Source organism: Callospermophilus lateralis, chromosome 2 (genome assembly GCF_048772815.1).
Source record: "Callospermophilus lateralis isolate mCalLat2 chromosome 2, mCalLat2.hap1, whole genome shotgun sequence".
In the NCBI taxonomy this organism is placed as follows: Eukaryota; Metazoa; Chordata; class Mammalia; order Rodentia; family Sciuridae; genus Callospermophilus; species Callospermophilus lateralis.
The window spans coordinates 48,693,170-48,705,205 of record NC_135306.1 but is presented as its reverse complement, the minus strand read 5'-3'; the positions used below and the strand labels follow the sequence as shown (position 1 = coordinate 48,705,205).

Genomic DNA, 12,036 nt, shown 5'->3' with positions numbered 1-12,036 from the left:
TAGAAAAACAGATGGACTATGAAATCTGAATAGTTAATGACAGGTGAAAAGTGGCTGAGTCCCAATATACAGTGAAATATAGTTGAAACCAGAGTTACCACACCCACCAGAATGGTAAAAATTGAAAGAATGGCAATTGTGAACGTTGGTGGGAATGAGAAGTAACTGGAACCTTCTGTTGCTCGTGAGACTGTAGGCCAGCACAGCCACTTCTGAAATTGGTTACCTATTACTCTCATCTTACACACAGTCAGAGTTCTTGTCTGATACAGGGTCTATCAACAAACTAGTATTTTAATTACATTTGAATAATAATTGGTGATAGAGTAAAGGGGCAAGTGTTTGATCATAATAATCCTGCATTTAAAAACAACAGAAAAGATAATAAATATGTGAAGACCTTGATCTTAAAGGAACAATATTAACTATGTTTTTATTATATGGTTGAAGTTAAGAACTATGGCATCTATTTTTATAAAGTTACTCAAGAAATAGAAATGTGATGTGGAGCTGTTGGTGAATAACTTTGGTTTCATAGTACCTGCATCCTGTGACATTCTCATCCAAGTCATTTTCTGCCATTTTTTGTTGTAATACTAGGGCCCAGACCCCAATCCTGGTACAATGTCAGCTAAAATGAACAATTGTTGGTGAAGGCAGATCATTCAAGTGGGGGAACTTTTAAAATTGGACTCATAGAATTCAAATCTGCTTTAATAACTATCCCCAAATGAAGTTCTTTGCACTTAATTTGCCAGACAACTTCTTCAGGTGGACATAGATATACCTGAGCTGTAGTATAACTATTTCTCTTACATATCCTCTTTCATAATCTAATCTCCTATCAGGAACACCTAATGGTGACTGGGAAAGGACCCATGTTTACAAAAGAACTTTAAAAATACCTCATCCATTGAATATGCATGTGATTAATGCTGAGTTTATTTGCAGGGAAGAATTGGAGAGCTGGAGCTGCAATTAAAACATGGAAAAGAAGGAGCTGAGGAGGTGCAGTACAAAAAAACCACAGCCTGGCTCTGGTAAGGGGTGGCATTCTGCAGCTCCTCGTTTGTCATGGGCGCAAGCTGTGAGGGGAATGGCAACTACTTTAAAGGCTTTAATATTGGCAGCTTTACCTTCTGTATGAGCCTGAAGGGGACAATGTTAGTGGATTTGATAGGTACATTTTCATCCCTTACCTAAATATAGCACAAGAGCTTTATTCGTCTTATATATACAAATATAAAATACACGTGTGTGTGTGTGTGTGTGTGTGTGTGTGTGTGTGTGTTGTCCCTTGTGTTCATGGGAAATTGGTTCCAGGATCCCCTGTGGATGCCAAAACCCGTGGATGCTGAAGTCCCTTCTATGAAACGGCATGGTGTTTGCCTATAACCTATGTGTATCCAGCCCTCCACCCCCCCACCCTCCCCCTGTATACTTGAAATCATATCCATATTACTCCATATTACTTTTAGTATCTTATACAATACAAATTCTCTGTATATAGTTTTTATACTGTGTTGCTTAAGGAATAATGACCAGAAATAAAATCTTTACATGCTCAGTACAGATGCAGTTTTTTCCCTGAATATTTTTGACCCACAGTTGATTAGATCCATAGATGCAGAACCCATGGATTCAGAGAGTGGACCATACATAGTTATATAATTTCTTTAATGCAGTGTGAAAATGGTTTGCTCTTCAACCCTCTACCTTGCCCTCAAGAACTTTTCCCTTTGTAAATGATTATTATAGGTGCTTTTGAAGAAAAATTTCTGTTTGTTTGACTTAATTTTTTATTGTCCCACCTCAGAGTCAAGAATTACTTCCCTCTCCTCTGTTTCCTCCTTCCCCAAGACAGCTTCATTATTAGAAACAACTTTCCTTTTTAGGCCTTTAATTTCTTTGGCACACACTCTCTGGGGACTTCTCACTATATTGTCTAGAAACGTGCAAGTAAGCACTGGCACATTAAAAGCAACTTAAATTGTTGCATAGGTTAGGAAGAACACTTTGTCAGATTAATGTTGCTGCAGCCTAAATGTAAGTTAAGTGCCCAGAACCTGAATAGCTTTGTCTGCAGCCACAGGTTGCTGTGATCTAAATATCTGCAAAAATTTATTTGTAGAAAAGCAGAATCTGTGTGTTTAATGAATTTGTTTTCTAAGTTACATTTTTTTTTTTAGATTTATTAAAAAAAACAGTATTCTGCTATTGGATTTAAGATTAGAGAGTAAGATTTTGGGATTTTTGTTTCTTTTTTGCTATAATCTTTTGCATCTAGTTTTGATTTCATCTTCTGAAAGTGATAATTTGGTGGGAGTTTTTTTCTGTACTCTCCAAAATGTTTATAGACTATGGATATAAGTTCCTGATGAAATCCAGGGACTGCATTTATGTGAGAATAAGAGGGATAGATCCCCTGAAATTAAACAAAAATTTATAAACTTATAGTAAGTAATAAGCTGTTTTGAATTGAGCTCTTTGGAAAACCTCACTAAATGGAACACAGTCCCAAATTAAGATAAACTCATCTTTTTATTACTTCAAAATGAATTTATTAGTATCTGTTGTGTATTGGGCATTGTTCTGAGTACAGAGTAACAGCAATGGACAAAACCCAGTCTTTGTTTACCCAGGGCTTATAATTGACTGAGGAGAAATAGATATCCAACAGAATATGATAGCTTTTGATTAGTGGAAGAAAAATAAAATAGGATAAAATAAGTAGCGAGTAGGGCTGGAATGGGGTGGGGAAGAGTCCAGTGTTACTAGTTTCTTTAAGTTCAGTGAGAGCTTCTTAGTAACATGGCCTTGGGATGAGACCTCAAAGAAGTGAATGGGGGGTGGGCCAGGCTGTTAGCTGGGGTAGAGCCTTCCAGAAAAGGAAACAAAAACTCTTGGAGAGAGGGCTTGTATGACATGGAGAGAGCCAGGTGGGAGGTAGAAGAACTTAGAGCAGAGAGTAGTCTTGAAGATGACTTTGTGAGGTGGAGAAACACAGGAGGATTTGAACCAGAGGATGTGACTCATAATTCAGAGTGATCACTCGAGCTGCATTGGTGAAAATATATCCTGAAGGATGTGATTAGGAGTTCATTGCAATAATTCAGGCAAAAGATGGTAGAGTTTGAGACTAAGGTGTTAGCAATAGAAGTACTGAGAAGTAAATAAATCTTGAATCTATTTTGAGGACAGAGTCCATAGGTTTTAAAAGTTAAGGATTTAAATGAAGGATGTGAGAAAAAAAAAATGAAATTCAAGGATCACTCTAAGATTTTGACTTTGACCAAGTAAAAGTATACAATTCCCATTTACTAAATAAGGGCAGACAATAGGAAAACAGGTCTGTGTAGGGAAGGAATCAGATTTTAGACTTGTTCAGCCTAGATGCCTAATAAGACCGCCAATTGGAGATACCTACTAGGTTATTGACTTTGATTCTAGAGTTCCATGGAGAGGTTAAGCATAGATATATAAATGTGGTATCATCAGCATATTTATGGCATTTAAACTCAGAATGCTAAATGAGATCATACAGGAAGTGAGTAAAGAAAGATAATTTCAGAGGATTGAGCCCTGGAGCATATCAGCATTTGGGGCAGTGGATGGATGGGAAGGGTAACAATAATGCAGCAAGAAAATTCATGATCAGGGATACAGGAAAAGTATCAAGAGAGTGTGGAATCTTTAAAACAAAGGAAAGAGTGTTCTAAGAAAGGAGAGGCCAATTGTGTCAAATGCTGAAGTTGGGATTAAGAACTGAACATTGTATTTGGCTTATTGAAAGTCATTGGTAATCATGACAGGAGCTGTCTTGTTGGTATTGAGGTTTAAAAGCCAGATTACAGAAGGGCCTATCGGGAGTGGAAGGAGAACTAGAATCAAGTATAGTTAAGATTCTCCTAAAGACATTAGGGACAAATAAATGGAGCAATAATTGGAGGACTTTATCTTCTCTTAAAAGAGGGTAGATACTACACTGTTTTCACATGCCAAGGGGAGTAATATAAGTAGGGAAGGAAAAATTTGTGATACATCCGAGAAGAGAGTAGGAAAGGAGCTCTGGTGCATAAGCAGAAGTATAGACAGGTCATCGTTTGTAAATATTCCACACAGACCAATCAGAGATTATGCTGAATGCACTGTGCTCCATTAGGAAGGCAAAAATTGAACAATATATTTTAGAGAAATTTACTGTCAAATTATTTTTTTAAAATGCAGGTTTTGGGCTGGGGATGTGGCTCAAGCGGTAGCGCGCTCACCTGGCATGCGTGCGGCCCGGGTTCGATCCTCAGCACCCATACAAACAAAGATGTTGTGTCCGCCGAAAACTAAGATAAATATTAAAAATTCTCTCTCTCTCTCTCTCTCTCTCTCTCTCTCTCTCTCTCTCTCTCTCTTTAAAAAAAATAAATAAATAAATAAAAATGCAGGTTTATGGTCTATAAGAGCAGTTTGCAACTGTCTGAAAACTTGATTCTCAAGAATGATTCATTATTAGGGAGTGCTGAATAACTAAGATTTTTTTAAATGTCAAGTACATTTATGAATGTATATATAATTTATACTTGAATATTAAAATTTTATATTTATGAAAAAGTTGGAGTTGGCAAAATTCAAAGTATATATTGAAAATCATCCTTTAAAATGTAAACTTGACAGTCAGTGGTTGTTTTTTACTTTGTCTCAAGGCTCCTATGTTAGAAAAAATATCTACATTCTGTGGATATTTTAAGTGAGTGTACTCGTAAGTATAACTATTTTCTTTTGGTTTTGATATGATTGTATAACCAAAGTTTAAAATTGTATGTTATATACACATACAGTGACTATTCCTGTGTACAATTTGGAAATAGTAAATCGATGCTTTGGGGAGCTCTTATTCATAAAAGATGTCATAATTTGGATCATAACAGAAATGCTTCAGACTAGGTGGCTTAAACTATGGAAATTGATTTGTTATGGTTCTGGAATCTGGGAATCAGATTAAGTAGCCAGTCTATCTAGTATCTGGTGAGGGCCCATGTTCTGGTTTGCAGATAGCCACTGTAAAGTTGTAACTTCACATGGCAGAAGAGCAGTTAGGATGGAAGTAAGCTCTCTTATATCTGTTCTTATAATGAGGGCAATAATCCCATTCATGAAGGCTCCACCTGGCACCTATTAACTTCTCAAAGGCCCCACCCCCTAATGGCGTCACACCAGGGGTTAGGATTTCAACACATGAATTGGGAGGGGGGAGACGACTTTAAGTCTGTGAAGAGACTTATATTGAGAACACCTGTATACCTACCACTCATGTTGCAAAGACACCATCACAGTGTGGCCTGTATATCCCTCTTCAATTATATTCACCTCCTTCCCTACATTCCCCATCTTTGTGACCTAAGGATAAGAATAAGAAATGAGGCTCTCTTTGAAGTAAAGCCCTTATAATGTTTCTTTTCCCTTGCACTAAAGTTCTACTTGTACAGTTCTAAGAGCTGAAATCATTGTGGGAGGTTCTTATTAGTTGGTGAGTAAGAAAAAAGATTGAGCTCTTGCTTTAACATAAGCTCATGTCTATTTTCCATCTCATTTCAGGGTCAGAGACATGTTGACTGATGAGATCACCAAGACAGCTGCAAAGTAAGATTCATTTACTTTCTCACCAAAAAAAATTTTTGAACATTTTTTTTTTCCTGGCAGGTACATACAGTTTCTTCTGTTAGGGCATTTCATAGCTTTAAGGATTATGAAGTACTTTTTGCTTATTTATTAAAAAAAATCAGTCATTACCCTTTCTTATATTAATTCTTGCTGTATATCTTTTTGTGCAAAGATACACAAACAAGATTTTTACAGCAAGAGTCATTGAGGTTGAGTCTTTGTTGTACATCTAAAAGAAAAAATGCTATGTGCTTTATTTTAAATTTAAAGATTTATAATTTAGTTCAAGGGGGAAAATAACAAAGGAAGAAATTCTGGAGAAAGTGAGTTATGTGGGGTCTACACATAGATTACTAAATCTCAACCACAAAGCAGCAGACAGATCAAGGTGTCCCTTCCTTTCATTTCCTTGGTGTTAAGTGGTTCAGGATATCTTAAAATTGAGTTTTTAAATACTAAACACTAATGCGAAGATCTAGTAAAAATGCAATTTCAGTTATATCCTTATGGTTGTTTTAACAGTTGAGTGTTGCTGCCCAGGGGCTTTTTCATTTACCTTACATCAACTCTAAGAAAATTAGACCCTAATGAACTTGCTCAAACAGTCCCTTCAGCCTCCTTTGTTAACAAGCTGACGATTGTTTCTGGCAGTGAGTTCCATGTCAGTTACATTCACTTGTCCCTTCTACCACGTACTTTAGCTGCTGGATTTATTTGATTTCCTTTCTTCATCACCTTCAAATAGCATAGATGCACCTTTGACCTAGAGGATTTCGTGTGAACTCAAATTCCATATCATATAGAAATACTTACTGTATAGTTTATCCTTATCCTATCTCAGAACCTTCTGTAGGTAAATAGGTTTTGCCTTAACAAAAAGTAAAAGCAAAATAAACAACAACAACAAAACATGGTCAATCTTAGAGAGATTTCTGCCAATAATATCTTAAGCAGGCGTTTAACTGTGAAGTCTGATCTCAGCACATGGTCACTACTCAGCTTTGTGTCTTCTGACAAAGGGAAAGAGAATTGTTCTCAATTCTGTGGGAGGCACTAGGGAATATCTAAACACATAACTGTTGACAAAACCAAAGCACAGAGAATCTTCCATAGGAACTCATTTACCTCTGCTTTTCTACTTGGGTGAATTGCAGACACAGCCCAGAATGCCCAGTTGCATGTTGGATGGAAAGGGGTGCTGAGTTGTTGGTGGGACTTGTCTTGGCTGTTTACCTTTTATAGTTTGTTCTGTTATGCAATCTGTTTACATCCTGTTAAAAACTGCTCTGACATTTGCAAAAAGCATGAATGCTGAAGAAACTCAGTTGTCTATTAAAACCATAATTTTGCCTCTCTAGTAGCTTTTGCATTTCCCATACTAAAATTTTATTTCAACATGACTTTTATCTTCAGATTTGCAAAGCATCATTTCATGACTAACACCTAAGGAGAAAGCGTTTAAATTCTCAGTGCTATGGAGTGAAAATAAGTCATGTTCTCATGGCGTTACCACCACTACCTTTTTTGTGTATGTGTGTGTAGTACTAGGGATTGAACCTGAGGCCTTGCACATGCTAGGTAAGCTCTCTACCTCAGCTTGCATTACTACGTTTTCATCAGGAATTTCAAAGTGTTTTTTAGACTGTATCCTATTAAGGCAATCCCAATAGTACTCTGCATGACAGCAAGTGAACAGGAGATATGTAAGGTTCAGAGGCTGAGAGATTAGTGACAGAACAGGGGCAAAATCGATGCCATGGTCTTCGATTCTTTTCATTGGCTTCCTCCAACCAGGTGAAGACTTTACCACTACTCTCTGACAGCTCAGAGTTTGGTCCTTGGACATGACTGCCATAGGCTGTTCTGGACCAGACAAGGGCTTGTTTTGTTCAGAGTCATAAGTTAAATGCAGGAAATAAAACAGGAGTCATGGAATTAAATAGATTTTCTCATTTAAGAACATTTTTCCAGCACCAGAGTTAGGGCTAAGGGACAGTCAGAACCCAGAAAAAGCCTGGTGATTGATGGAAATTTGTTTTCATTGTTATTAATTAAATAGATTTGAACCTGAAGACAAAAATCTCCAAATGATTGGGTCACTTTGGTGATATATAGTGTAATACTTTACTCCTGAGAAAGCAACATTGCAGCTCATCCTTCCTTGTGCTTTTTAATTAGGTTAATGGCATCGGTTTGTTCTAAAGGACAATTTAATTAAAATGTCAGTGGTGTTGCCTAGATAAATAGTGTACTGATGCTGACATGTTTTTATGCAAATTAGTCACTGTTGTTTGACTGGTAGGAGATGGTTCTTTGAGTAACAAGGTGATGAGTTTTTGCTGAACCAGTTGTGGATTTTCATCTGGCCAGTTCTCCTTGAATTTGTTTCACTAAATATATCCTTAATGCCTTTTGTTCATAAGTCATTATCCTGGGCACATAGAGAATGCAAAGATGGTCAAGAGTTACGCATGGTACCTCTGCAAAATGTGTAGCGTGGCCTTCAGATATATTATATAGACTCTGGCATAGTTTTCACTATTTAAAGATTAATGTCCAAATAGGCATTCAGCCTGTAACTTAAGATCTAATTACCAGTGACTTTTACTCCTTTTTTCAACAATACATGTTCAGGTTGTTGAGGCTAATGAAACTTGAAATGATTTGGGGTACTGTTTTACAACTGAAGCTAAATTCTTTTTTCAGAATTTCAGGGTTAAAAAGATACTTTTTTTTCATATTGGGTGATATCAGGTGACCATGTAAGGATCATCTGAAGGAGCATAAAACCTGGGGATTTAATTTTCAGATCATTGAGAATTAAAACTATTTTTTAATACAACCATAGGAATTCATGACCATCTTGTAGTGGGACAGGCCTCAGAATATTCTTAGTTAAAACAACAAAATAATGCAGATTGAGTATCCTTTATGAAAAATGCTTGAAACCAGAATTTCAGATTTTGAAGGTTTTTCAAACTTTGAAATATTTTCATAGAGTTTACCAGCTGGGCATCCCTAATCCCCAAATGCAAAATGTGAAATGCTCCCAAATCAAACTTTTTGAGCACCATCGCCCCACCTGTACAGAAATGAAAGATTTAGTTTTCTTTTTGTTAAACAATTTTTATGTTCTAATCTTGCCTTAGTTTGTGGTGTTTTATTATCAGCTATGTAAATGCTTAGTAAACCTAATCTAGGTTGGAGCTAGCTGTTAGACCTCAAGGCTTCCTTCCAATCTTCTTTCCTCTTACTCCCAATTTGAATGTTGCTGTCTTACTAACTTATGGCAGATTTTATAGAATAAGGATTAGAGGGGCAAACAAAATCAGCAGGTGTGAAGAGCAGGCCTTCACTGAGCTGAGCTACCCCAAGGTGGGAGGGAAAGAGGGAAGGAGGATAGATGAATAGATAAATGAAAGAACTTGAAGTAGCAAGTCCTGAATCCCAATTTTATCAAACAAAAGTAAAAATTCAAGAACACATATAAAATGACCTTTTAGCACCTGCTGACCTGTTCAGCTGCATTTGTGGATTGGATCTGGAGGTAAGTACTAGGTTTGCAGAGGGAAAGGACTGGAAGTCCTCCTCATCCTACTTATCTATTCTAGTCCTGCACTGGAACAAGCAGGGAATGGCTCTTGAATACGCACAATGGACTCAGGTTCTTATCTCAAGTCCAAGTTTAGGGGGACAGCCTCTTTATTTGTGGATATGCACAAGCATTAGCCTAACAACAGAACTCTTTGGATGGGTGCTCTGCTGCCTAAGTTCTTTTATGACAGATTTGTCAGCCAACAGTATCTCATCAATGCCTCATTGAGTACTTTCTTCTATAGGATTGGTTTAGGATTATAGAATAATAATAAATGTAGACTTTCAAATGCTGAGTATATATGAGAAATATTTAGTTTTCTTGATGTCAAATCCTGAAGTCAAAAATAAAATTTTTGTTGCTAGTATTAGAAAAACTATCATTTGAATGAATAATAGAACAACTCTTAGTCTAAACAGGGTTTGGGGGGTTTTTTGTTTGTTTGTTTTTGGCATTTTATTTTACATCTCCAAATTGTATTGCAACTGGCTTTAGGGTTGCTGGCTTTGAAATATTAAAAGAAAGAGAGAATGATAATGACTGAGGAGAGATGCTTTGTGTCAAGTTGCAAGTAAAGTGTGCTGTCTGAAGTGGTTCAAGAGAAGCTGGTTCCACACACCAGTGCTTCAAAAAAGCCAGAGGCCATTCCATTCTGCTTCCCTTATTCACATAATTGTCCTTGGGTGTGTTTTCAGAACAAATCAATAAATTTAAATCGGCTAAGGATGACACAGAAGAAGATAGCTTGGGAAATGTCATGTCAAGCAACGGAATAAAATTTTAGCAAGGAAGATGTTAGATATGTGAGCTTGGATTTTTAAGTTTCCAATGTCATAATGACTCTATATTGACAAGTAGGAATTAAAAATCAGCACTCCTATCAGGATAGAAGTTGTTAGCATCAGGGGACAAAGAGAACTGCACTTACAAGGCTCTGTGCAGGAATGAAAGTGCTTTTGTTGCATCTGTCCTCCTATGATAGCTCTTTCTCTTCTCCTGATTAATGCCCCTAAGTGCTCTTTTGGAAATTTTTTCTCTTAAACAGGGAGAGCCCAGTGGTCAAAGGCAACGCACTGTTAGCCTTAAGCAGCCTTGCTGTCGTCCTATCCAAACATGAAGCCAGCCTCGCCTCAGACTCTGATGGGGTCCTGGAGGTGAGTTAGGGTGATTTAAACCAAGTGGGCTTGGATTGTGTCTCCCTGAGCTCCGTGTTAGGTGGCCTGGCCCTGGATTTGCAAGGCTAGATTCTGTGATTGCAGAACCAGGTTCCCCTTCTTGATGAGCCTCTGCATTGTGAGCCCGACATCTTCCTGACTTCTGTTTGCTACTTTACTGTTGTCTTCTCCATCACAGTTAAGTGGTCATTTCCATTTGAAGGTGCCAATTTTATGCAACAGAGGTTGTCTTTTTGTGATTACATCAGGGTAACCAATCTTAGGAGGTTAACTAGGCTTACTGAAAGTGAACAGTGCTGTCAAAATATGAAAAATAAGCAGTGTTTACAGAATGAACAAAACCGTACTTTGCATTTTAATTGTAGATGTCAATGATAAAGTGCCTATTCGTTTTTGCAAGATATTTATTTCTTAATTAAACATGTGGCAAGTTGGCCAGTGTTCATTTCCCATGTACTTTCTCAGATAATTCATATCTGTCAAAATAAAAAGGCATGGATTTATTCTTATGTTAAGCTCCATTATCTGGTAGCTATCATTATCTGGAGACAGTGTAACTGATTGGGTCAAAGATATAGGCTTTGGGGTAGGGGAGTTCTCATTTAAATCTTATTACTTGCATTTATTAGCTCTGTGGCTTATTTGTAGTACTCTCTCCTTTCAAAGCTTGTTTCCATGTCTGTAAAATGGGGGTGTCAATACTTACCAGATAGTATTGCTGTAAGGATTAAATGAATTAATATATGTAAAGCACAACTGCTGGTAGATACTAAGCTCTCAGTAATAACACCAGCATCTCCATCATCAGTTGTTGCTGGGAAGGTTGATGCTTTATTCAGTGTTACTCAGCTTCCTTTGTCCTGGAGGAATGTCTTATGAGCCATGTTTACTTGCTTTTTGTGGTTTTTTGGTTGCAGAGAAGCCAACTCTGACTCATTTAAATAAAAAAGTAGGTAGAAGGATATGGAATCTGCAAGCCTGTGGAGTTGAAGTCTAAGCTTAAAAACTAGGTTTTGAGGGAAGCAGGAACCTAAGCAACTTCAGGAGTCAGGCATCAGGTACCAGTGAAGTATCTCAGCAGACCACTCTCACTTGGGTAGCTCAATTCCAGTCACTTATTGACCTGTATCAATCATGCACAATTCAGAGTCTCAGGGTCCTATGCTCACTGCTAGGGTAGGTTGGGAGGTAGCCTGATAGAGTATTGAACCAAGTTTCAAATAATAGAGAACAGGGAATTCCCCAAAGGGTACTATTGCTATTACTAAACAAGAGAATAGCTGCTGTGGATATTACATGTGGAGGAGAGAAAGAAGCTATGGGATTATTACATGAGTGACAAAAATGTTATTAGTTTGCATATGAATGTTTAACTTTAAATTCAATATTATTGTAATGATGAGAATGATGAAAAAAGTCTGGAGTAATTATTTCATTTCTCGGAATACTATAGCAGAGACTACACACTAAGTAGATCAACAATCTAAAAAGTTAATTCCCCTTTCTGTGATCCTTCACATTGGTGTTAATTATGCTTAACTGTATAGTTAATTTGCTCCAATAACAACTGAACAAGTTCAGAGATTGAGTTCTAGTCTCTCTCATTCTTCT

The 12,036-nt window shown here is 37.2% G+C and overlaps 1 protein-coding gene across 4 annotated transcripts in view; it reads left to right on the top strand.

Annotated features, from left to right (window-relative positions):
- Positions 1-12,036, top strand: part of Focad (focadhesin) — a 282,028-nt gene that overhangs the window by 208,361 nt on the left and 61,631 nt on the right. For 3 of the 4 annotated variants that reach the window (XM_076843402.2, XM_076843401.2, XM_077108651.1), the window contains 3 exons: positions 952-1,040; positions 5,590-5,634; positions 10,296-10,404. In XM_076843402.2, coding sequence (XP_076699517.2) covers positions 952-1,040; positions 5,590-5,634; positions 10,296-10,404 — 243 coding nt within the window. The remainder of the gene's footprint in view (positions 1-951; positions 1,041-5,589; positions 5,635-10,295; positions 10,405-12,036) is intronic. The other variant, XM_076843403.2, reaches the window with a different exon arrangement.